Raw genomic sequence first — 27,398 nt, 5'->3', positions numbered from 1 at the left:
TATTGTATAGAAGACCTCCGTAGGAGGCTTCTATTGTATAGAAGACCTCCGTAGGAGGCTTCTATTGTATAGAAGACCTCCGTAGGAGGCTTCTATTGTATAGAAGACCTCCGTAGGAGGCTTCTATTGTATAGAAGACCTCCGTAGGAGGCTTCTATTGTATAGAAGACCTCCGTAGGAGGGTTCTATTGTTTAGAAGACCACCGTAGGAGGCTTCTATTGTATAGAAGTCCTCCGTAGGAGGCTTCTATTGTATAGAAGACCTCCGTAGAAATAAAATTTCTTGTATTATTTTTCAACGCAGCTATAGAAATTACTGATTATTTATTTATAAGAGATATAATATTTAAGTTCGGTTTGGTTCGTAACAAAGGAAGTTTAGATTAGACGCAAAACATAGCCAACATTGGCCTTGGCAGCAAAATCTCCACTATCCACCACTTGTCTGTTAATATGTAAAGAAGATATTGAACATATCCACATAAAAGAAAAAATGACAACTCACCCTGGTTCATGACCCGATTGTAGCGAACTAACTGAAACTTCAACTTGTTGGCCAACTTTTTGGGCATATTGACTTAAGTCCAAGGGTACATCAACGTCACCAATGTTCAAGACAACCAAAAAGGAGTCACCAGTAGTGCCATATGGGGGATTTCTGTAAGCAAACATACAAATGATATCAAATTAAATTTCCAGAAGAAACATTCTCTCTTCCCTACCTCTCATATACCAAGACATTATCCACCACAACGGGATCAACACTATGGCCACTAAAGGCAGGTTCCTCACGACGCAGTTTATTTACTCTCAAAAAGATTTTCAAATGACTGTTATCGGCAGCCAGCTGGGCCTCGACATTGTTGTTTTCATAGCCATCACCAACTAGTAGCCAGGTCTTGGCGGCACTACTGAAGCCGGCATTGGCTGAGGAATCCCAACGGAATGGTGCACGTACAGGATCACGAGTATAGCGCTGATAGGTCTCTGGATCGGCATTGCAGGCCTGGGGATCAACTGAATCCTCCCAGGAGAATTCAACGTCCTCGGCGCCATATTCATCACCCTGATATGGAAGATTATAGAGGATTAATTAAATGTAATATGTGATTTTTTTCTTTTCCTCTACTCACATTATATGTCACCGAAATACCGGGCAATGTCTGCAGGAAAATATTCAACAAATCCTTGCGTTGAGGTCCAAACCTGGAGGCCACACGACGATTATCATGATTACCCAATACCCAATTGGCATAGACGTCATCGGGCATGTTATCCACCCAATGCTTGACATAATAACGATAATCCTCAGCTGTGCTGTCCTTGTTCAAATTAGCCAACATTTCAAAATTGAATGGGACATGGGAACCATTTCTCTGGCCATCACCATACATTTTCATTAGATTCTCAAAACTGGTATAGGCTTCGGTCAACAAAATCTTAGTTGTGGAATTATGTTCCAACTTCCAGATATCAATCACCTGACGCCATTGATAGACCATGTCAATACATTCCGGCAGAGAATTGGTATGAGGATGTTGCAAATGACACCAATCAGTGGGATCAGGACAAGCAGAGGTATCAGCCTCAACAGGTTCATCGGGATAGGTACCAGTTTCAGGATCAATTTCACTTTCAAACAGAAAAGGCACAGCATCAATACGAAAGCCATCGATACCATGATCCATCCAGAAATTCAAAACATCTTTCATGGCTGCTACGACATTGGGGTTGCGATAATTCAAATCGGGTTGCTTTACTCCGAATTGATGAAGATAATATTGCTGACGCTGGTCATTCCATTCCCAGGCGGAATATTTGAATTGTGACAACCAATTGCTGGGTGGTTCACGTTCGCCAGTTTCAGCATTAATTTTACCATCATGCCAAATGTAAAAGTCACGATAGTACGAATCATTGGCCACCGACTTTTGGAACCATTCATGTTCATCACTGGTGTGATTGGGTACAAAATCCAAAATCAATTTCAAACCCACGCTATGGGCCTTCTCAATCAAACGCAACAAATCATCCAAGGAACCGTATTCAGCCTGGACTTGATAGTAATCGGAAATGTCATAACCAAAATCAGCCATGGGCGATTTCATGATGGGCGATAGCCAAACACCATCCATACCCAAATCCCGCAGGTACTCAATTTTTTGGGCTACACCTAGGGGTAGGAAAAACGAAAACATTTAATTGATTTTATTTGCCTTAATTAAAGCCATTTTTCTTCTTACCATTCAAATCACCCACACCATCTCCATTGCTATCCTTAAAGGATCGTGGATAAACCTGATAGAAGTTTCCATTTTCCCACCAATCCCGAGCCGAAACACTTAGGGATAATCCCACCACAAACAATGTTATAAATTTAAACATTTTTTACAGTTCGTTCTCTCCAAGAGGTAATTGACACTGCTTATCATTTGTGATGATCTGCTGGCTATTTATATCCCTCAGATAAGCTACTGGCTCCAATGATCTGTCGCTCGAAAACATCTGTTTCAATATTAAGATCATCAACTGGCTTAGAACAATATTTGCATAATTTATTTTCCATTTGTTTGCTTTAGGATTTCAAAGACATTTTTCTTGAAAAAAAAATATTGAAAGAATTTTCTATATTGACGAAAATGTGTTGTAATTGATGGGTAAGGTGACTGATGGCTACACTGGTGGTCACTGAAGAAAAAAAATTTCATAAGGTATGTTGAGATTCAGAGGACCTAAAGGACGACTAAATGAGGAACAGAATGAAGTTGTTATAGACGACTACAAATTAGTCCTTATAAAGAGTTTATTTTATAGTATTTATAGACAATGCCTTAGAGACGACCAAAAGGGAGGATTTACAGATGATCAGAAGGGAGTCTTTACAAACGACCAGGTGGAAGTGTTTTTATACGACCAAAATGGTACGACCAAATTTGGTACTTATAGAAGACCAGAATAAAGTCTCTCTAGACAAACAGAAGGGAATCTTTATAAACGACTATAGGAAGTCTTAATAGACAACCAGAAGGCTTTTATAGAAGCCCACCCAATGGAGGTTTCTATTGAATAGATGACTTCTATAAGAATAGAAAGCCTCCGCAAGAGGATTCTATAGAACAGAAGTCCTCCTTAGGAGGCTTCTATAATATAGAAGGTCTCCATAGGAAGCTTATATAGAATAGAAAGTCTCCATGGGAGTCTTCTATAGAATAGAAGGTCTCCATGGGATGCTTCTGTAGAATAGAAAGCTTTGATATGGGGCTTCTATAAAATAGAAGGCGTCCATACGAGACCTCTCTGGATAGAAGGCCTACATAGGAGGTTTCTATAGAACATATGGCCTCCACACGAGGCTTCTATAGAACATATGGCCTCCACACGAGGCTTCTATAGAATAGAAGGCCTCCATAGGAGGCTTCTATAGAATAGAAGGCCTCCATAGGAGGCTTCTATAGAATAGAAGGCCTCCATAGGAGGCTTCTATAGAATAGAAGGCCTCCATAGGAGGCTTCTATAGAATAGAAGGCCTCCATAGGAGGCTTCTATAGAATAGAAGGCCTCCATAGGAGGCTTCTATAGAATAGAAGGCCTCCATAGGAGGCTTCTGTAGAATAGAAGGCCTCCATATGAGGCTTCTGTAGAATAGAAGGCCTCCATAGGAGGCTTCTATAGATTAGAAGGCCTCCATAGGAGGCTTCTATAGATTAGAAGGCCTCAATAGGAGGCTTCTATAGAAGAGAAGGCCTCCAAAGAAGGCTTCTATAGAAGAGAAAGCCTCCATAGGAGGCTTCTATAGAATAGAAGGCCTCCAAAGGAGGCTTCTGTAGAACAGAATTCCTCCACAGGACGCTTCTATAGAATAGATGGCCTCCATAGGAGGCCTCCATAGGAGGCTTCTATAGAATAGAAGGCCTCTATAGGAGGCTTCTATAGAATAGAAGGCCTCCATAGGAGGCTTCTAGAGAATAGATGGCCTATATAGGAGGCTTCTATTGAATCGAAGGCCTCCGAAGGAGGCTTGTATAGAATAGAAGGCTTCATAAGGAGGCTTCCATAGAATAAAAGGCCTCCATATGAGGCGTCTGTGGAATAGAAGGCCTCCATAGGAGGTTTCTATGGAATAGAAGGCCTCCATAGGAGTTTTCTATAGGATAGAAGGTTTCCTAAGGAGGCTTCTTTAGAATCGAAGACCTTCATAGGAGGCTTCTATAGAATAGAAGGCCTCCATAGGAGGCTTCTATGGAATAGAAGCCCTCCGTAGGAGGTTTCTATAGAATAGAAGGCCTACATAGGCGGCTATTATACAATAGAGGACCTCCTTAGGATACTTCTATCTAATAGAAGACCTCCGTAGGAGGCTTCAAACAATAGAATCCATAGAAAAGTAGCCCTCCAAACGAGGCTTCCATAGAATAGAGGGCCTACATAGGAGGCTTCTATAGAATAGAAGGTAGATGTGGGGCTTCTATAGAATATAAGGCGTCCATACGAGACCTCTATGGATAGAAAGCCTACATAGGAGGTTTCTGTAGAACATATAGCCTCCATACGAGGCTTTTATAGAGTAGAAGGCCTAAGGCCTCTTTAAGAGGCTTCTATAGAATAAAAGGCCTCCTAAGGAGGCTTCTATAGAATAGAAGACTTGCAAAGGAGGCTTCTATAGAATAGAAAGCCTCCATAAAAAGCTTCTATAGAATAGAAGACCTCCATAAAAGACTTCTATATAATGAAAGCTCTTCATTGGATGCTTCTATAGAAAAGAAGTCTCCCATGCACAGTGGATCCACCCATTGGCCAAAAATAAAAAAAATTAATGTCAAAATTTTGGGGAACTGCCTTTAACACCCGTTAAAGGTAGTGAGCTAACATGTGCCGCGCGTTCACCCATAAGAACGTTAAAAACTTGGGTTTGGGCGTCGGGTTAGTAACCCTCCCCTAGAAAAAACAGCCTACTATGAAAAAACGAAAGAAAAGAAAAACAAACCCCTCTAAAGTTGACGAACCCCGCAAACGTTTTAAGGACCATGATCTGCGAATCTGCACCTGGAATGTTCGCACTCTTTATAGAGAAGGTGCAGTCTTCGCATTGGCAGACGTACTTGAAAAGTACAAGACCGATATTACTGCCATACAGGAAATACGATGGATTGGGAAAGGCGTCACAACAACACCTAAAGGTGACGCACTGTATTATAGCTGCCATGACGTAAAGCATGAGTTTGGTTGTGGATTCGTAGTTAGTCGGAGACTAAAACATCTTGTATCCAGCTTCACTCCAGTGAATGAAAGACTTGCTGCAATTCGAATAAAAGCTAAATTCTTCAACATCAGCTTTATTTGCGCTCATGCTCCCACTGAAGAAAAGGATGAACAGACCAAAGATATATTTTACGAGCGCTTAGAAGAAACATATGACCGTTGCCCTGCCCATGACATTAAAATCATTCTAGGCGATTTTAATGCCAAAATTGGAAAGGAGAATATCTTTGGCCCAACAGTCGGGAAATTCAGTCTCCACAGTGAAACATCTGACAATGGTATGAGACTGATAGACTTTGCAGCTGCAAAAAACATGGTAGTTAGCAGTACCAGATTTAATCATCTCGATATTCATAAGGGCACCTGGCTGTCTCCAGATCAGAAAACAAGAAACCAAATTGATCATGTTGTGATAGATGGAAGACATTCATCGAGCGTGTTGGATGTACGATCGTTCCGAGGCGCAAACATTGATTCGGACCACTACCTTGTTGCAGCAAAGGTACGCACCCGCTTAAACGTAGCAAACAAAGTACGAACAGACACAACACGAAAGTTAGACATCGGTAAGCTGCAATCACAACAGATAGCCACAGCATATTCCACTCAACTAGCCCAATTGCTTAATCAAAGCCCTCCTCATCCCGATAACATATCAGCGCAATGGCAAAGCATTGCCCACTCCATGCAAACAGCCGCAAAATCCATACTTGGATACCAGAGACCTCCACCAAGGAATCCATGGTATGATGAGGAGTGTCGTGCTGCCACCGAAGAGAAAAATGCGGCATATAAGGCTACTTTACAATCCGTAGCAACGCGTAGCGCACGAGAGAGATACAGGGAGAAAAGGAGAGAGGAGAAACGTCTTTTCCGCAGGAAAAAGAGAGAGATGGAAAAGCGGGAGTGTGAAAAAATCGAGATGTACAGGAGCCAGAATGAAGTCCGAAAATTCTACCAAAGAGTCAAGCATCAAACTGATGGCTTTGGTACAGGCACATCCTCCTGTAGAGACCAGCAAGGTAATTTGGTAACTGATACAGATAGTGTACTCAGGATATGGAAAGAACATTTTTCAAATCTGTTGGTATCCAATAGCAGCGAAGACGACGAAGATACCACAGTCCCAATCCCAGAAGATGGTATTGAATGTATACCGCCCAGCCAAGATGAGGTAAAGACAGCAATAAATCGGCTGAAGAATAATAAGGCAGCAGGGGCCGATGGCTTACCAGCCGAGCTGTTCAAAACCGGAGGCGACACGCTGATAAGGTGTATTCATCAGCTAGTTAGCACCATCTGGCAGGAAGAACGAGTACCCGACGATTGGAACCTGAGTATCCTGTGCCCCGTCCACAAGAAGGGAGATAAGACTGTATGCTCTAACTATAGGGGCATAAGTCTACTCCCTATTGCCTACAAGATCGTGTCAGGGATATTGTGCGAACGACTAAAGCCAATGGTCAACGAGATTATTGGACCATACCAATGCGGCTTTAGACCTGGCAAGTCCACCATTGACCAGATATTTACCCTGCGGCAAATCCTCGAGAAGACCCAAGAGATGCAGATCGACACCTACCACCTTTTTGTCGATTATAAAGCAGCCTTCGACAGTCCGCTGCGCTCAAAGGTATTCCAAGCCATGTCTGAATTTGGTATTCCCGCAAAGCTCATCCGGCTTTGTAAAATGACTTTAACTGACACGAGGTCCTCAGTTAAAATAGGAAAGAACCTCTCCGAAGAGTTTGGTACCAAAAGAGGTTTCAGACAAGGAGACAGCCTTTCGTGTGACCTCTTCAACATCCTGCTAGAAAAGGTTATACGAGAGGCAAACGTCAAAAGAAGTGGCACAATCTACACCAATAGTCACATGTTACTTGCTTATGCTGATGATATAGACATCATGGGCCGATCAGTAAAAGAAGTAACTGATACCTTTATAAAGGTCGAAGGAGAATCTGCTAAAGTGGGTCTGGCGGTAAACGGTGAGAAGACCAAGTTGATGGTGTCGACGCGCAATGCGTCCATTGAGCTCGGACCGACTGTGGAAGTTGGTTCCTATAATATTGAGGTAGTAAAAGACTTCGTCTACCTCGGCACCTCCGTCAACACAACAAACGACATCAGTTGTGAAATAAAAAGAAGAATTGTATTGGCCAACAGATGCTACTTTGGATTAAGTAAGCAGTTTAAAAACAAAGCCACATCTCGTCAAACAAAAATAACGCTCTACAAAACACTGATACTACCCGTGCTGATGTATGGCTCCGAAGCCTGGGTACTTGCGCAAGCAGACATGGCAGTGCTTGGTGTGTTTGAGAGAAAAATTCTTCGAAAGATCTACGGACCAATCTGCGTTGACGGTGAATATCGACGTCGCATGAACCACGAGCTGTATCTGCTATACAACGACATCAATATTGTTAAACGTATCGAGATGCTGCGATTGCGTTGGCTAGGCCATATCATAAGAATGAGCGATGATGAACCCGCTAAAAAGGCGTATGAATACATGCCACATGGCGGTGCACGCAGAATTGGCAGGCCAAGGAATAGATGGCGCAAACAAGTGGATATTGAGATGAAAAGGCGCGGTATTCCAGAGTGCAAAGCAACAAATAGAGAGGAATGGAGATCTCTTCTTAGTTCGGCCTATAGAACAAATGTTCTGTAATGGGCCAGCTAAGTAAGTAAGTAAGTAATGTCAAAATTTTGGTACAAAATCTGGCAACTCTGACAGCTATGACATGGACCTTTTTAAAAATATATTAATTGTTGTTTCATTCGAACGCGATCTTTTTGAGAATATTGAAGCTCGATCGCTTCAATTCGATCATATACTTAAATTTGACCTAAGGTTTTAGTCATGATGCCCACCAGTGCCCACCTCGGCAATAATTTTCCAAAGTAGTTCATGGGTTTAAGATTATTCAGTATTAAAATCAGATGCCATCTAGTGCCAGACTACAAATGGTGGGTTGCTGACTAAAGCTGCCCTAGAATAGGGTTTCTATGGATATATTAGCGTATAACTCTGTTATCTAACCGCGTACATTAATATAATTTGCATCAGTGGGAAAATGAAGAAATCCTCTTCCAAATTTGTCTTACGTTGGCGGTACATGCCTTCCAGGAAGAACGCTGTAAGATCTATATTAAAATTTTACCAATTTTCAGACAAAAATGTTGATTTTTTTAATCCGCTAAATTGGTTGGATTTTATGTTGTTTTGGAGATTGTTTTGTTTCCTCAAGCCTATTTTTGAATCATAAGATAATCGGGACCTTTGTTCATGTCATTGTGTATTAACAGGCTAAAACAATTCTTACCGTATACCCCTTCCAGAGGGGAAAGGGGGAGAATGTTACGCTCGTGGTTTCTTAAAACACTCTTGACAGCAGCACAAAGCTGTAACCGGCGCATTGGCTTGATTTTTACACTCTAACCCAGCAAAATAAATTGGAAGTAGTGCAATGTGGACTAGTTCTGTCACGGCATGTTTTGATGCAGTTCAAACGGAGTCGTGAAAAAGGCACTCCAGTCCTCACATATTAACTGCATTTGGATGCAATCCAAAGAATCACATCCACTTGTCACATTTTAACAACATCCGGATGCAGTTCAGCGGAGTCGTGAAAAAGGCACTCCAATTCCTCACAATTTAACAGCATCCGGATGCAGTCCAAACGGAGGCACTCCGTTCGCTACATATTATTAGCAGTTGTTAGAGATCCCTATATGTACATAAATCAGATTGTACATCTCTAGAGGCAGCGGCTTTCATTTTCCAAAAAGAGATAAGCGTGTTAACATGTCCAAACATTTGTTAATACAAACTAAATAATATTTAATATTTAAATAATATTTAATTTGTGAACATTTTTCCGGCAACTCACCAGAAGAAAATTTCCGAATGGAGTGCTGTTGGAGTACGTGTCGAAATCTTAACTGGTGATGGGAAGACAACCCATTTAGCAAATGAAGCAAAAACAGTTCAGCTTGGAACAAATGCAAGCGGAGGAAACACGCATGTTTGCGATTGAATTCAATGGAGAATTTTCATAATTTGTGTTAATGTAATAAAGTTGTTAATATTTTTGTTTTGCACAAATAATAAATGCATTTTATTTGTTCTGGCATATTTTGTAATGGCTTGCACAATTTCCGCAGAATGCCTGTACCAAACACGTGCTTTGGACTGCCTCCTATTCTACCCCAAAGGGTTAGTTAAAATGCAATGCCAAAGGGTCAGTTAAAATGCAGTGCCAGAGGGTCAGTTAAAATGCAGTGCAAAAGGGTTAGTTAAAATGCAATGCCAAAGGGTCAGTTAAAATGCAGTGCCAAAGGGTTAGTTAAAATGCAGTGCTTTGGAGTGATCTTTCAGTAGTCACGCTCTTGTAAAAATCATCAGTGAAAATGCATAATTTGATGCACATCCAGATCACTTGTACATATCATTTAACTGCATCTTAGGAGGCAAACATTTTGCTGGGTATTTTTGGCCACTTTTTCCATACAAGTGGACCCACTGTGCCATGGGAGGTTTCTTACAATCGAAGGCCTACGTAGTGGTCTTCTATAAAATAGAAGGCTCTATAGGAGACTTCTATAGAATAGAAGGCCGCAATAAGAGGCGTCTGTAAAATAAAATGTCTCCATGAGAGGCTTCGTAGAAAAGAAGACATCCAGACGCGGCTTCTATAGAATAGAATGCCTCAATGAAAGGCTTCTACATAATAGAAGGTCTCCATAGAAGGGAGACTTAATGATCACCAGAATTTTTATAGACGAGCTGAAGGGGGTCTTTGTAAACGACCAAGAATTAGTCTTTATAGATGAGCTGAAGGATCCCTTCATAGACGACCGGACAGTAGTCTTTATAAAAGAACAAAAGGGAGAATTTATAGACGACGTAAGACATCCATAAGAGGCTTCTGTGTATTACAAGGCCACCATAGTAGGCTTTTATAGAATAGAAGGGGGCTCTGAATATGGCCAGAATGTTTAAAGGAGTATTTATAGATGACCTGAAATAAATGAGACCATGACTGGGTTTTCGAATATTAACTAAACTATTAAAAGGTACCTTTTACCTAGTTTGATGATATCCTCCAAACTATGAGGGGGATGGAAGCCTTGTCAGGAGTAAGGGAAATCGAAAGGGGAAATTTATGTCACTCTAGATAATTTTTTTAGTTTTTATTTTAAGAAAGATGCGTGCTTAAAACTTTTAGTAAATTTACCATTATTTGATCAAGATCTGGTAAGATGATGTCTGAGCAGCTTGTCGGAACCTCTATTGGTATCGATCGCTGTTTAGCAGAGTTCATTTCTGTTGCGTTTCTTGACTACCTTCCCGTAAGATGACGGCTACCTGTCGGTCCGCACACCTCTTCTTCACGGTGTGGAATTTCTTCATAGAATCCCCAGGCTTTGTAGTCGATTTAATGTTCGACCTCACTTTGTCGCCCTCTGCCAATTCTCAGTGTTCTCCTCTATTGTGAAATCTGATTCTCTTCCCCATTTCCGAGGGAGGCAGTGTTCTAAATCCTTTTTGCAGCATCCCTAGTTTGAGTCGCTTCCTTTTTCCGAAGGCTGGATCGAACTTAAACTTCCCCTGAGTTTCTGAGTCTCCTCCTTCCTGTATTTGTCCTTGTTCTTTACCGGGCTACCTAAATACATTGGAAAATATTTTATTATTTAACATACATACATATTTTATCACCTAACTTATTTCAAATTGTGTATTTTCAAAATGTTTGTTTAAAAACATTTCAATTCCATATTCCACTTATTACGAGTATCAAAAGTAACTCTCAGCTCAATGCTCGTCAAACAAGGACTTTTGCGAATCAAGTGTTATATCGATTGTAAATATATATTTTTTTTAATATGAAGTGTAGATATTTTTTAGGTACTTCATATTGCCCTTAGCCTTATCGCACATCACGTCAATGTGATTCACTGGAGTGTTTACATTGTAATTGTCATGTTGAACCGGAATGATTTTTTTATCAGGGTTATTATAATATTGTCATAGGTTAGCAATGGGGATTTTTTTCATAGATTTCATTTGTTTCGAGGAACAGGATACTCCTTACTTCATTGGAATTCATTAAAATAATATTTTCATGAAATGGTATGGGACCAGAAGTCTATGCTCCCACCGTAGCCGTAAGGTGTACTAACCCACAATGAGTATTTATGATACAAATTTGTCAAGAGCTCCCAATCAAGAATTGGTCCACTTTCCATCAGCTTGCTTGATACTTCTAAGATATTTTGGGTCACTAATATATATATATATATATATATATATATATATATATATATATATGAGGGATTATGACTTTTATGCGTGTAGACCGTGTAGTTTCGATCTGCCAGTGAAATACCTGATATCTACCCCAAAAACGTTTAAACGTTTACGTTGTTCACTTCCAAAATTTCTTTTGACATCTACAAAAATTTAAGTTAATTATGGATATTTTCATAGCACCTTTAGGTTATTTTTATCTGTCGGCTGATTACGTATTTAGATGTCAGCAAAGCCGTCTGATTATTTTTTCACTTGTTTTAACCCACCCTAACCCAAAGTATATTTACTAACCATCTTTCAGTGGACGCTCCTTTAGACAATTGAAATAATTAATTAGGTGCGACTCACTTGATTCAATCGCATTTTGGATTTTCCGTTTTAAAATAAAATTATATTTTTTCCGCAGCCTTCGTGTACGATTCGATTGTCTCCAGTTTTATTCTGAAATATTTGTTATCACTTTTACATCACCTACAAAATGGTCAAGACACTTAAAATCTGTGAAATTCTCTAAAAATTTATAAGAGGTAAATTTAATTAAAAATTTCCAATTTATTTGTCAAACAATTGTAATTTATTAAAAAAAATAATTAATTGCAGGGAGACAACAAATGGATCAAATTTTTCTTATAAAAGAGACTGAGCTGCCCATGAACTAAAATAGTTTATTACAAAAGCGGGTCGAGAACATATTCAATATTCGATTCATGTGGTCGAATATATAAGAACGTGATTTGGTTTATTTAGCAATGAAATTCTTTTTGAGTGTCGTGGCGATTCTCGCAATATTTACCGGTTCTTCCTGGTCTAAGGATTGGTGGGAAAATGGCAATTTCTATCAGATTTATCCCCGGTCTTTTCGTGACAGTGATGGTGATGGCATTGGTGATTTAAATGGTATGTTGAGTGAATACTACAAATTATAAAAATAAAAAAAAAATAATAAAGAAGCCAAAGGAAAAGTACAGTAAAGCCCTAAGAAGCTCAAAGAACATTAACTTTGAGCTGACAAACAAAGAATCTACGGGATGTTGGTAAACCTTGTTGTAAAATTTAGTGAAAATAGTGTATACACAAACTGTGAAAATAAGTATGTGGATTTATTTTGGAGCTAAATGATCGAAGAATTTAAAAAAATAAAACGAAAACCCCCTGAGAAAGGTACCAACATGCGAAATCTGCGAAAGCACACACAATGTCTTTCAAATAATGTTCATAAGACTCGAACCTGCCAAGACGTTCATAGTCATCCTTTACCGTTGACCAAAACCAGTTTACCAATTCACAACAGAAGCTGCCTTTAGCAGAAATTTTATGAATTTCTTGGTTTGGTTTGCTGCCTCAGTCTTGCGAAACTGTTGTTTCGATTAGTCGAAGGTCACACTAGAGTGGTTTCATTGAAACTTTTAAGGATTCTTAAATCGAGTTCCTCACTACAGCATCTTCATGATTTTACTCTAGTATGGAAATCGACTTAGGAACCCTGGATTTAATGTAATTGTTTCAATGAAACCATCTAGTGTGACCAAGGACTTAACCTTTTATAGTCCGTCGGTAAGAATGTTTCTTAATGTTCGTTTGAATGACTATAAACATTCTTAACGACGGAAGACAGAAGCTACCTCTAGCAGAAATTTAAAGAATTAATTTTACTTGATTTCAGAACTTTACTCCATTCTCATAGTAATGAACACAACCCTTAGCTATGGTCGTGCTTACCGACGGACTACAGAAACTACCTCTAGTAAAAATTCCACAAATTAAATTTACGAGATTTCAGTTATACCGTAAAATATTCAAAGAGATATGTGACATGGGTATCGCCTGTCGGTAAAGATGTTCCGAATAACCTAGACACGAATCTTTGATACGGATGTTCATAGTAATGAACACAACCTAAAATTCAATAATGAACAATGGTGCTGCTCATTAATTTAATGAGCCTTGGCGTGCTACCTCAAAATAACCCTACTATCGACAACTAAATTTGTTTTACAAAATTAAAAAGAAAACCCCCTGGGAAAGGTACCAACATACCTATAAATAAATCGATAGAAACCTAGTATTTGCCAGTAGGGTAAATCTTGCAAAGCACACGCAAAGTCTTTCAAAGTTATAACATCCTAGACTCGAACCTGCCAAGACGTTCATAGTCATGAATATCTTTACCGTTGACCAAAACCAGTTTACAAATTCACAACGGAAGCTACCTTTAGCAGAAAGTTTATAAATTTCTTATTTTTGTGTGCTGCCTCAGGCTTACGCTACTGTTGCATCGATTAGTCGAAGGTCACACTAGAGTGGTTTCATTGAAACTTTTAGGGATTCTTAAATGGAGTTCCTCACTACAGCAATATCATGATTTTACTCTAGTATGGAAATCGCCCTAGGAAACCTGGATTTATGAAATTGTTTCAATGAAACCATCTAGTGTGACCAAGGACTTAGCGTATTCATCTTCCGTCGCTAAATGTGTTCATAATAACAAAGATATGAACCATATATGTCCGTCGGGAAAGGTGTTTTTAATGTTGGTTTGAATGACTATAAACATTCTTAACGACGAAAGACAGAAGCTACCTCTAGCAAAAATTTAAAGAATTAATATTACTTGGTTTCAGAACATTACATGCTCCATTCTCATGGTAATGAACACAACCCTTAGCTATGGTCGTGCTTAACGACGGACTACAGAAACTACCTCTAGTAAAAATTCTACAAATTAAATTTACGAGGTTTCAGTTTTACCGTAAATTATTCAAAGAGATATGCGACATGGTTATCGCCTGTCGGTAAGGATGTTCAGAATAACCTAGACACGAATCTTTGTTACGGATGTTCATAGTAATGAACACAACCTAAAATTCATAATGAACAATGGTGTTGCTAATTAATTTAAGGAGCCTTGGCGTGCAACCTCAAAATAACCCTACTATGACAAACTAAATTTACTCGATTAACGCTTTCATCCACTGACTAACAGAATGGGCTCAAATTGATTGACAACTATTTAAGTCGCTTTATCGCAAACTATTTGTTTGCACCACCGTGGTGCAATGGTATGCACACCCGCCTTGCACACTAAAGGTCGTGGGTTCGATTCCCCGGCCAGGCAACATCAAAAAGGTCAACCGTGGCAAAATACGCCTTAGTAATATTGGCGATATTTTCTGAGTATTTCAGCCATCTAAAACTTCTCTACAAGTGGTGTCTTAGGACACGCCGTTCTGGCTCGACAATAAACAGTAGGTCCCTTATCATTGAGCTAATAATAATCGGGGTGCACTCATTGATATGAGAGAAGTCTCCGTTGTCCCGTATGAGATTCTTATAACAAAAACAATCTCTTTCAGGAAAGTTAAGGAATCATGTTTAATGATATTCTCAAAGTGTAAGCGACATTGTATCCTCATGGCGCAGTAAATTTTTTTGTTATCTGTGTCAACGTTTTTCGTCGCTCATTTTTTGAGGTACCTCACGTTTTTAAACATTTTGACAGTTTTGATCTCATTTAGACCGTAAATACTTTTTCGATTTATATTCATAGGCTGGCCATTGACCACATTTTTTGGTTCGCCTATAAAAGGTTTCTCTGTGTGCTCCTCAAGGCCAGAGAAGAAACCTTCTCATATGGGATTTGGCCAAAGAGTCCTAGGAACAATCTAAGTCGGATTAGCTGCCAAATGAAACTGCTACAGAGTGTCGCTAGAAAACAAGTAGCGTGTATGGGTGATGCTTGACATAGTACCTTAATTCTTGGCCAATACAAGGTCTAGCAGCCATAACCTGATGGGCCAAAGTCTATCTGCTTTGATTTGGTAAAATCGCTTCCTGTGTTTCCATTGCAGTTGGATGCTCTTTTATACGAAAGGAATACCTTATGCTTTGAGAGCAAAGACACCTCCTGATCTGGCTTAAAGGTGGTAATTATCTACCTACAGGATGGTGAATGTGATGAACTGAATATTGTTTTTACAACATAAAATAATTTTAAATCTTGGGGATCGAAATTATGGAGTCATTGACTCCCCAGCTCAAATGTGTCCCTATGTAAAGAGAGAGTCAGGGGATCTTTGAAATTGTTCCACTGAGGAAATTGTCAACAGGAATTCAACGTCGTACAACAATCCCCATTAGATATAGTTTGAAAATCGAATAGAGGTAGTAAAAGGTTGCTGAGATATAGTATGGCGAATCTCGTTGTTCAGTACTACAGGTTTTTATATTTTTTCCTTCAACTTCATGTTAGACTAGCGTCCAGATATGCAGTTCTTCAACCGGACGTTTTAAAGTAATCCAGAGGACTTGTTGGAAGTGTAACAAAAGCTGCATGTGTTGAATGTCTACGGTAAGTCAGGTGACATGAGATTAGTCAGCTGGCAAATGCTATTGAGCAAATTCAATGCTTTCAACACCTTCGAAAAGGATGTGAATAAGTCGCGGAAGACAGGTTGTTGTTGTAACAGTATTTTATTATTATGTTTGTATGTTCGTTCTCCTGTTCAATCTGGCTCTGGATCTATCTCCAGTTCCAGGAAAGTGGCTACTTCGATGGGATGTAACCACAGATCCACTGGAGTTAGATGAGTAGGTTTGGCGGGCCACTTGAATAGGTGCTTAGTATCGTGCGGGCATATGCCGCATACTGGGCAGATGTCTTGCACGGTGCGATCAATACCCGCCCAATAGGAATTTAGGCGACTGCAATATCCCGAGCGTAATTGAGCCAAAACTACTCTGGTTTGTCGTGGCAGCTGACGCTCTTCAGCTGCGATAGATGGGCGATGTACTCCGATGACTGCATTCACACAATAATTTCTTATGGTCTTTGCAACTGTGTCCTGTGTGTGAATGCTGTTCAAACTTGCCTAATATGTCTGTTGATCTAGAGGTTCTCTCCTATATTGCTGGACCTCCGTCTCTAGAGCATGAATATCCTTCCTGATATGTCTGGGTGTATCGGTGGCCAGCAGATGGTGATTGGGATGGCTCTCACGGTAACACCCGAACAAGTACTGCAACGATAGCATCTCATTATGTTGCCGTACTAGAAGAATCTTTGCCTCCTCATGTTGATGGTCCACTGTAGATTTGAGGAGGCATCCAGCTGCTGAATCTTATCCCACTGTGTGTCACATAAATACGGGGATCAAACTGGCGCCGCATAGCTTACCACAGACCGACCTATCGCTTTATACGTGGTCAACAAGGTTTCTTTATCTGCACCCCAAGTGCTGCCGGCTAGGCACTTGAGGACCTTGTTCCTACATTTCAGTTTATCGCAGATAGCTGTGGCATGCGAGGACGAGGTGAAAGTGGTGTCGAATGTGACCCCTAGAATTTTGGGGCAGTTTGTGGTCGGAATTCTGCAACCGTCGACCCTGATATTCAACTTTCTTCTATCCATGTGGTGAACAGAGTGGCCGTCGATTTAGTGGCGGTTATCTGCATATTCCTCGCGTGGAAAAAGGTGGTAAGATCGGTTAAATAAGAGTACAGTCTCTCACAGATGTCATCTGGGTAGGTACCTGACGCCCGGATCGTACAATCATCCGCATACGTTACAATCTCAATGCCGTCTGAAGGGGGCGCAATACAGGAAAGGTAGAGGTTAAACATTTTCGGAGATATCACCCCTAGTTGGGGAACTCCTTGTCTCACTCTACGGGGCTTGGATTTCTTGTTCCTGAATTCCACATACGACTGGCGATCACACATATAGTTGATTATCCAACGTTTTAGACTTGGCCGGAGGGTTGTCTGCTCGATGTCCTCAAATAGCATGGAATGCTTGACATTATCAAAGGCTTTTGATAAGTCAAGCGCCACCATCACTGTTCTATCACACGGCCGCTCCTGGTTGAGTCCTCGACAACTATATGTGGAGATGGTGTACAGCACTGTTGTCGTGCTGTGCTGCTTACGGAATCCATTCTGATGATCGGCAACTTGATAGCTATTCATAATGCTGGGGATGAATAAGGCCTCAAGGGTCTTCGCTACAGGTGACAAAAGCGTAATCGGCCTGTACGATTCACCTTTGCTGGCTTCAGTAGCGGGACCACCCTGCCCATTTTCAAGACTTCGGGAACAATAAGGGTGGCTAGCGACAGGTTGAGAACTTTAGTGAAGACAGGTCTGAGTGTCTTCTTTTACAGTACTACTCTGCCTTTATTCCAGAATTGGAGAACTATAAAAGTGGTCTGTAACATATTTAGGGGTTTAGAGAGGTGTCTTCAATATTTCTACCTCATCATAGAAATGTAGCCTGAATCTTTGGCTTTGGTCTGGAACTTTCTCCTCTAAAAGAGGTAGGTAGGTAAGAGTCGGTAAGGATGTTCATCGTATTCAAGATACGAACAACCGATATAAGGTCAGCAGGTATGAGTTGCTGATGAACGGAGTGTAGTGGTCCATCCGGTGTCGGTGAAGATTCGACAAGCAGCAATGAATCGAGCTACTGCTATGTTCATGTGCGGATTCTAGTATGAACCAACTGTGAAGATATCAAAGCTTCACATTTGATCTGCTCTCGGTGAGGCTATTCATAATATCCAAAACACAGTTATGGAGTATTTGAAAAGCAGAGTAAGGTTGATGCAGATGTTCACAGTATCCAAGACCAGAATAAGGGATATAAGATCAGGAGGTACGATTGGGCGGTTATAGCGTATAATGATCACATCCGCTTTCGGTAAGGATGTTCAGTAGCAAAGAATAGATCGGCTGTTACTTTGATTATGGAGGGTTCCTTTTTTACCCTTAAATGCATATCGAATCTTCTTCCTTTGCGGATTATAGAGTTAAACACATCGAACCTTTTGTCTTTGACCTTCCCAATAATATGCAGACTCATTTCACTGATCCTATGATCAGTCTAACACAACAGCTGCTTATACTGCCGGTAACGGCGTACGCAATACCCAAGACAAGAACTAACGAGTATTCAAAGAGCAAGTGTGAACACAGCGACTGCTCTGCTGATAACCCCGAACAAGTAGGTCGGTAAACATGTTTCGAGACAGAAGTAATCCAGAAATAATGTTAATTTTAACGTACAGATGGGGTTATATCGCATAATTTAATATGTATCCTTACCTTATACCCATGTGGAAAGAAATTCCCAAAAGATACGAATTGTGCAAAGAAGATACGTTTCTTAAAAATTCAAAATTTTCTAAAGCACGTTTTTTTATTTTCCATTCTAGGTGTCACGGAAAAGCTGCAATACCTCAAAGACATCGGCTTCACGGCAGCATGGCTATCGCCCATCTTCAAATCACCCATGGCTGATTTTGGTTATGACATCTCCGATTTCTATCAGGTTCATCCCGAATATGGCAGCATGGAAGATTTTGAAAATATGATTAAAAAAGCCAAAGAAGTGGGTATTAAAATCATCCTGGATTTTGTCCCTAATCATTCAAGTGATGAAAATGAATGGTTTAAAAAATCCGAAGCAAATGATCCCGAGTATCGTGACTTTTATGTTTGGCATAATGGCAAGGTGAACGCAACAACGGGAGAACGTGAACCTCCAAGCAATTGGTTGAGTGCTTTCCGCTACAGTGCCTGGCAATGGAGTGACAAGCGCCAACAATATTATCTCCATCAATTTGCCATTAAACAACCCGATTTGAATTATCGCAACCCCAAGGTTGTGGAGGAAATGAAAAATGTTATGCGTTTTTGGTTGGGCAAGGGTATTTCCGGATTTCGTATTGATGCTGTGCCATTTTTGTTTGAAAAGGAATTGGATACGGATAATAATTATCCCGATGAACCGGTGGTGGAAAATGTAAGCAATTGTCCAGATCCTGATGATTACTGTCACTTGCAACATATTTATACCAATGATCAACCGGAAACTTTTGATATGGCCTATCAATGGCGTGCCTTGGCCGATGAATTTAAGCGAGAACATGGTGGTGATACGAGGATTTTGTTGACGGAGGCCTATACCAGTTTTGAGAATATTTTACGTTTCTATGGTGATGGTGTGAGGAATGGTTCTCATGTTCCCTTTAACTTTGATTTTTTGACTAATGTTTTGTATAATACACCGGCTGAGGATATTGTGGCCCACATTACCAAGTGGTTGAATGCCATGCCCAAGGATGTTTATGCCAATTGGGTATTGGGTAATCATGACAATAAGCGTTTGGCATCGAGGTTGGGTGTCAATCGGGCTGATTTGTTTAATATTTTACTGCAGACATTGCCCGGTAACGCAGTTACCTATAATGTGAGTGAAGAGAGGGGGAGAGATGGACAGGGATTTTAATCATCTCCGAGATATTTAATGTTGAAATTTTATTTCAGGGCGAAGAGTTGGTTATGACTGATGTCTTTATTAGCTGGGAGGATTCTGTGGATCCCCAAGCCTGTAACGGCAATCCCGACACCTACTATGGCTTGTCCAGAGATCCTGCACGCACACCTTATCAATGGGATGCTTCCAATTTGGCAGGTAAGACAGAAATATTCAAGATATATTTCTTTTTAAATTTCTCTTGCGAGTTGAGCAGAAGGATCGAAAAAGTGGCGCCCAACCTGAGTCATCAATTTTGTATATATTGGGAAGTTTTCATGTAGAAAAATGCGTTGGGCGCATTTTTTCACTTCTATTATTAAATTACCTTTCGATTTGTGGCGTCCAACCTTAGTCGAGCAGAAGATCGAAAAACTGGCGCCCAACTTAGTCGAGCAGAAGATAGAAAACTGGCGTGTAACCTTAGCCGCCAGTTTTGTACAAATTTGGCTAGTTTTAATGTACAAAAAACGTTGGGCGCAATTTTTTCTCAGATTTTTTGTTGATTTGTCTTTTGAGTTGAGCAGAAACATCCAAATTTTAGTCCAGCAGGAGATCGAAAAACCGAAACCCAGACTAAGGCGCCAGTTTTGTAAAATTTGGGTAGTTTTCATGTATTGGTTTTTCTTTCAAGTTTAGCAGAAACATCGAAAAAGTGGCGCCCAACCTTAGTCGAACAGAAGACCGAAAAACGTACGTCCAACTTTAGTCGCCAATTTTGTTGAAATTGGGGTAGTTTTAATGTACAAAAACGTTGGACCCCATTTTGTTCTCACATCTTTTATTTATTTTTCTTTCGAGTTTAGCAGAAACGCCATAAAAATGGCGCCCAACCATAGATCCCAGTTTTGTTTAGATTGAGAGTTTTCTTGTAAAAAAGTAATGGGTGCCATTTTTTCACTACTTTCATTAATTTCTCTTTCGATTTGTGGCGCCCAACATTAGTCGAACAAAAGATCGAAAAATGGCGCCCAACCATAGTCCAGCAGAAGATCGAAAAACTGACGCCTAACCTTAATCGCCAGTTTTGTACAATTTTAGCTAGTTTTTAATGTACAAAAACGTTGGGCGCCATTTTTCTTAGATTTTTTATTGATTTTTCTTTCGATTTGAGCAGAAACATAGAAAAAGTGGCGCCCAATCTCAGTCGAGCAGAAGATCGAAAAATTGGCGCCTAACCTTTGTCGAGCAGAAACATCGACAAACTGATGCCCAACCTTAGTCGCCAGTTTTGAATAAATTTGCGGAGTTTTCATATACAAAAATATGTTGGGCGCCATTTTTTCTCAGATCTTTTACTGTTCTTTTAAGCAAAAACATCGAGAAAGGGGCGGCCAACATTAGTTGAGCAAAATATTGAAAAACTTGCGCCAAACCTTAGCCAAGCAGAAACAGAAACGAAAAAGAGGCGCGCAACCATAGTCGCCAGTTTTGTTCAGATTTGGGTAGTTTTCTTCTAAAAAACGTTGGGCGCCATTTTTTTCTCAAATCTTCTTTGGAAAGAATTTTTCCGTTTAAATATTTTTTTTTTAAGCTTAATTTATAGTCTGGGAATTTTATGAAGCAAAAGTGTGCCGAATCTCCAGATTAGCTCAAACATAAGGGCTGTGCTCTTGTATTGATTTTTCTTTCGAGTTGAGCAAAATCATCCTAAAGAGGCGCCCAACCTTAGTCGCCAGTTTTGTTCAGATTTGGGTAGTTTTCGTGTACAAAGAAGTTGGGCTCCATTTTTGGTCATATCTTCTCATAGCATTAGAATAATGGACAGTCAGAGAATTGTATGAAGCAAAAAGTTGTGACCACACTCTACTTCGCTCAAACATAAAAGTTTGGGCGCCAGTTTTAAAATCAAAATGTTTTTTGCTGCGAAAAATGTTTTTAGAGAATCGAAGAAGAAAGAGATGATCGACAATTTATCTCCAAATTAAAAAGATAATCCACAAATATATCACACATCCACCACCGGTTTGCATAATTCCACAGCTGCGGGGTATTTCAGGGGCTCTCCATTTACCTCTACATTTTTTTCGATTATTCAACTCAACTCGATAGCGATATTATTTAAATATAATTTTAATCAAAAATCATCCAAACCCTTCCCTTAGGTTTCACAACCGGCGACCATACCTGGTTACCGGTAGCCGATAACTACACAACCGTCAATGCCTTGGCCCAGTTGCGTGCACCCCAATCTCACTTACAAATCTTTAAGAAATTACTTAAACTACGCAAAGAACCCTCTCTCCAAGATGGTGAATTAAATATTCAAGCCATACCCAATAACATAATAATCTATTCACGCCAGAAAGCTGGAAGTGATTTGTATGTCGTCGTATTAAATTTGGGTAAAGAGGATCAAACGATTAATCTCAATCAATACTATCAGCTGGGTACTAAAGCAGAGATTATTACAACTTCGGTACAGTCGAAAAATGTTGATGGGTAAGCGGAAGTGATGACAAGAATATTTTTTTGGAATTTTTTACACCAAATATTTTTTTGTTTGTTTTCGTTGTAGGCAAGTTGTTGATCCTGCTCAATTTGTGGCCGAAGCTGAGGTGGGAACTGTATTGGTAAAAGTTTAAATCAAACAAATTGTACTAGTTTTTGTAGAAATAAATATATCATAATAGAAGGAAATAAATTGCAGCTATAGAAAAATGATTTAATTTGAATTTTACTAAAAAAATGATTATGAACCTTCAAGGGAATTGAAGGAAATATTTCAATGAATTCAAGAAATTATTCGATATATGTATGTATTTTTTGAAATAAAATAACACCATTCCCATGAACATTCAACAAGCGATAAGATGAAGTTTCTTCCACTTCAAAGAGGCGTCCTAAACACTGCCCGCTGCCATACGCAAGGCATTTTTAAAAAATATTAACCTGACATTAAGCCATTATTTTGAATCGAATCCATTCATCAGCAATGAATTGCTGGAACTTAAATTTAACGTCTCTTGAAATTTGTGTAAACAAGTTTTTTATCCTGACAATTAAAGGGGCTGATGTATGACATTTTGAAATCTCAACATTCATTGAGAGGCCATTCAATGCCTAAGACAATATTTCCTTAAACAGAACAAAACTGATAAATGCTAGCTATATGATTTCAATCAACAATAAATTTTGTATTGCAACTTGAGAGATATTTGATTCAAGTGCAAACCCCACTTCGATATCTCCCACCATATGAAAAAGTTAAACAATTCAAAATTAATATTTGAAACAACAAAATTCAGTAAATAATCATTATTAACTAAAGTGTTGCGATAATTGCGGAGAAGTGTAACAAATTTAACGAGGTAGGTGAAGGGAAATTTTGCGAAAGAAGAAACATGGAACTCAGGACAAAAAACTCCGCAAAAAATAAAAAGATTTTTCTTTCAAACCTTTTACTTAATTTGTACTTTATACATAAATAAAAACAAGTAAGAAAAGTGTATAGTCGGACGGAGCCGACCATGGGATACCCTATACCACTATCCCTGGACAATCGCTCTCCACGGAACTTCTTTTCAATGATTGTGAAAATTTAATTATCAAATATCAGAGATGTAATGTATAATACTTGTGACCAAAACCAAAAAGTTATCTAGCATGACAAAGACATTTTTGTAGCAGGAAAGGAAAATTTAGTTCGCACAAACTAAAATGTAATGAAACATACTTATGTAGTACTACTACTTCCGTTGTTTAACCGCTACGTTATTGAAATTTTTACCAATTTCACACAAAAGTTTCAGTCCATTTAACCCGATAAGTATTATCTGATCTTCACGTTGGTTTGTACGCTTCTTCTTCATCATAAACTCAAACTTTGTTTAAAATTTTGCGGCTTATTATTTTGGCCTATAAAGCTGCTACAAAATTGGTTAAAATTTTGTTTTTGGTCCATTTCATCCCCTGAACATTTCACGATCATCACCAAAAACTAATCATTTCTATTCTGGCCCGAACCCAACCCCCTTAAAAAATTCGTTTCAATCGGTCCATAATTGCGGCCTTAATCTTGTTTACAATTGTTAATGGACGGACACACATCGCTAAATCGCTTTATCTCGTCGAGATATGAATTTCGGCATACCAAATAAGGGGTCTAGGACAAATATTTCGTGGTGTTACATAAACTTTTGGAGAGACAATAGCTAGCATGGGATAAAAATGTGGTTCTCTACACAGAACCCATTATCTAGTTATCCGTTATCTAGCAAACACTTTATAGCAATTTACATCAGAGGAAACGTCAGTAGTTTTTTTCCATATGTAGGCTACTTTGCGAAATATATATGTTCTCAAGGAATTAAAATATCGACCAAAAATAAAATTTTTATATTTTTCATACAAAAGTAATGGTCCATTTCACCCGCTAAAGAATATCAGATCATCATTCAAAATTGTAGGCATCTTTTTCGACCTATACTCTTACCCGGTGCAAAATTTCGTGACTATTGATGTATAATTGCGACTTCTAGCGAGTTTATTATTACACTACAAACAAATAACGGAATATATTAGGCTGTAACACTGTTATCTGATTATGCACACCAACATAATTGACATCAGTTGAAAGGTCAAGCGTTCCACTTTCAATTATATCTCACTTGTCCGGAATGTCACTTCCAGGAATTAAGATATAAGCTGTATATTAAAAATTTTCACAATTTTCACATAAAAGTTTTGGTCCATTTAACCCTCTAAATATTATCCGATCGCCATCTCAAATTGCAAGCTTCTCCTTTGTGATATACTCTTACCTTATTTAAAATTACGCGTTGATCGGACTATTATTGAGACCTCCAGAGCCGCTAGAAAATTGGATAAATATTATGTTTTTGGTCCATATCACCCGCTAAATATTTCACGATCATCACCAATAAGAATAGGGATCTATTCTGATCTGAACCCGACCTCCAAACAAAATTTCGTGACGATCGGTCCATAATTGCGGCCTGGAGCGTGTTTACAATTTATAATGGACAGACGGACGGACGGACGGACTGACGGACGGACACACATCTCAAAATCGCTTTATCTCGTCGAGATATGAAGAATGGTATACCACATTGGGGGGTCTCCGACGAATATTTCGCGGTGTTACATGAATTTTTACCAAAACAAACTTATAATACCCTTTTCCACATTGTGGTATAGGGTATAATTATATGTCGTTCGTTGGTAATGGCATCAGTTGAGAACGGCTAGACCGTTTTGGATAATTCTTTTTGTGGAATGTTCACACCAGACTTAGGTTTTTATGCAAAGAACATTTCACCACGCCCACGTTTACATCCACTTTTCTCAATTTTCAACATTTTCTTTTCTACAAAAAACTACTGAACCGATTTTTCTGAAATTGTCAGGGAATGTACATTGACGGCCTCCGAAACAGGTTACATTTACAATATATTACAATAATTACGAATGTATTGGTTTGGAAATTAATTTGCGAGAGAATTGTGGTAGTTTCTCCAAACTTAACGTTAATTTTTAGGAACCAAAGATTTGACCGTGCCCACTTTTTAAAATATGTTACATCTACTGAACCGATTTTCCTGACATGGTTTGGGAATGTTCATGGATGGCCCCCGATGAAAATAGGATGCATATTTTCTGGAATTTCGAAGGGGGCGGGTACTTCGCTTTGCCATATTTAAGAAACGCTATATATTTATGAATAAAAATCAATTGCCGTCATAACCCAACTTAGGTTTTTATGGAATGACAATTTTTCAATTTAAATCTTTTCTGCAAAAACTACTTAACCGATTTTGCTGAAATTGTCAGGGAATGTACAGGGATGGTCCCACTTGTATGGGAAAGTGCGACAAAAATATTTATAATCGTCGGATCAATCTGATTTTATCAGTATATGCTAAAAATAAGTAATAAATACTTGAGCCAAAAAATCATCAATATGGGTTCAGTTTTTCCTATAGCTCCCATGTAGCGATACCACCCGATTTCAGCTATTTTGGGGTTCCCAATGGTCAAAAACCATCTACGCCAAAAAATTGTGGTCTTAGGTTCAGGTTTCGATATAGCCCCCATATTACGGTACCTCCCGATTTCAGGTATTTTGAAGATTTTATCAAAATTTTCGGCTCGAATTTGTTGTAATTTGCCACTTAGTGTTCTCAATGATCAAAAACTTTCTGCGCCAAAAATTGTGGTCTTAGGTCCAGGTTCCGGTATAGCCCCCATATTACGGTACCTCCCGATTTCAAGTATTTTGAAGATTTTATCAAAAATTTCGGCTCAAATTTGTTGTAATTTGCCACTTGGTGTTCTCAATGATCAAAAATCTTCTGCGCCAAAAATTGTGGTCATAGGTCTATGTTTCGGTATAGCCCTCATATTACGGTACCTCCCTATTTCAGTTATTTTGAGGTTTTTATCTACATTTTCGGTTCGAATTGGTTGTAATTTGCTATTTGGAGTTCTTAGTGGTCAAAAAACATCTCCGACTGGTATCGTGGACAGGATATAATAAAGTTCGGTGCCAACGAACTTTACATTTTCAATTGGTTTTCCTATTATATGTAGCATCATACATATATCAAAAATATACAAATGTAAAAAATACACACATAAGTAGATCCAAAAAAATGTCTAAATCTTTAAAGAAAAAAACCAAAACAATTAAAACACAAAACAAAGAAGAAACTGAGAATACAGTAATACGGCATATTCACTGAAACGTCCAGAGGCATGGTCTGTATTTTTAATGTCACACACGGAAATGCAAATATATGCAGCTGGAACCAAATTTTTTGTAAACTTGACACTATTTCGAATATTCTTCAAAAAATTTGGAGAGTGGCGAAGGATGGCAAAGTTAGTAAAACTCAACTTCAATTTTTAGAACTTGGAAAAAATCCACAAAAAGTAGGTATTATAAAAAATGTGATTTCCAGCCCATTTTATGCGAATAATGTGTACAAATTTTTATATAAAAGTAATTAGAAAACCTTGTATTAAAACTTCCATTTCGAAAAAAGTAATTTTACCCTTTCAATTTTGAGTTACTTGACTTGTAAGAAGTCACAACCTTACTGATGTTTTTGAAGTTTTTAAGAGATCATACGTAAATGTGAATTTCTTCTGTTTTGTTTTGTTAAATACCGTTATAAATTACAAAAACAGTGCTGGAATATTAAAATATGATATGTTTAGAGCAGCGACGACCACAGAAATACAACCAAAGCGAAGACATGTATAAGCGTATGAGTCAAAAAACAACAACCACATTATGTTTTTGTTTGTTTTCATTCATTTACACTGTACGTGAGAGAGCGAAGCAAATGCAAAAACAACTCAGTGGGCGCCCTCACTATACGATCTAAGCAAAGAAGCTCGCCCCTGGTTTAGAGGCAATTTCCTGAATTGCAGAGATTTGCTGATATCGACTTTTCGATTTTTGTCGCAGGTTGGGACCAGTGTGCGGTGTACGCATGTATCGGTTTAAAAATGTACGGATTAATCTACAATGTAGTAATT

At 39.0% G+C, this 27,398-nt stretch overlaps 2 protein-coding genes across 3 annotated transcripts in view; one reads left to right on the top strand and one right to left on the bottom strand.

The window, feature by feature from the left end:
• LOC141387373 (maltase A1-like) overlaps positions 1-22,553 on the top strand; it is a 41,741-nt gene extending 19,188 nt beyond the window's left edge. Inside the window, exons 2-7 of the mRNA XM_073956974.1 lie at positions 11,988-12,108; positions 12,182-12,478; positions 18,790-19,826; positions 19,904-20,051; positions 21,998-22,334; positions 22,411-22,553. Of these exons, the coding sequence (XP_073813075.1) occupies positions 12,331-12,478; positions 18,790-19,826; positions 19,904-20,051; positions 21,998-22,334; positions 22,411-22,477 (1,737 nt within the window). The 5' untranslated portion in view covers positions 11,988-12,108; positions 12,182-12,330 and the 3' untranslated portion in view covers positions 22,478-22,553. The remainder of the gene's footprint in view (positions 1-11,987; positions 12,109-12,181; positions 12,479-18,789; positions 19,827-19,903; positions 20,052-21,997; positions 22,335-22,410) is intronic.
• LOC141387371 (maltase A1-like) lies at positions 292-12,024 on the bottom strand. 2 transcript variants are annotated; one of them, XM_073956972.1, is made up of 7 exons: positions 11,930-12,024; positions 10,506-10,934; positions 2,244-2,505; positions 1,134-2,173; positions 723-1,066; positions 506-658; positions 292-445 (listed from the first exon to the last, which is right to left on the bottom strand). In XM_073956972.1, exons 3-7 carry the CDS (start codon positions 2,383-2,385, stop codon positions 379-381), a joined length of 1,746 nt encoding a protein of 581 aa, XP_073813073.1. In that variant the 5' UTR covers positions 2,386-2,505; positions 10,506-10,934; positions 11,930-12,024; the 3' UTR covers positions 292-378. The 2 variants fall into 2 exon arrangements, with proteins under 2 accessions (XP_073813073.1, XP_073813072.1); XM_073956971.1 differs by lacking the exon at positions 11,930-12,024 and adding an exon at positions 10,993-11,534.
• Positions 22,554-27,398: the final 4,845 nt, after the last annotated feature.

Source organism: Musca autumnalis, unplaced genomic scaffold (genome assembly GCF_047663935.1).
Source record: "Musca autumnalis isolate F117 unplaced genomic scaffold, ASM4766393v1 scaffold_5, whole genome shotgun sequence".
NCBI lineage: Eukaryota > Metazoa > Arthropoda > Insecta > Diptera > Muscidae > Musca > Musca autumnalis.
The sequence above is the reverse complement of the archived record's forward strand: the minus strand, read 5'-3'. Positions and strand labels throughout refer to the sequence as shown.

Bases quoted from the DNA above. Each gene is read 5' to 3' on its own strand.
- LOC141387371 (XM_073956972.1), bottom strand. From the start codon at position 2,385: ATGTTTAAATTTATAACATTGTTTGTGGTGGGATTATCCCTAAGTGTT. The intron at 2,174-2,243 runs GTAAGAAGAAAA...TCCTACCCCTAG, and splicing joins TGGTGTGGGTGATTTGAATG to GTGTAGCCCAAAAAATTGAG. The intron at 659-722 runs GTAGGGAAGAGA...GTTTGCTTACAG, and splicing joins AATGTCTTGGTATATGAGAG to AAATCCCCCATATGGCACTA.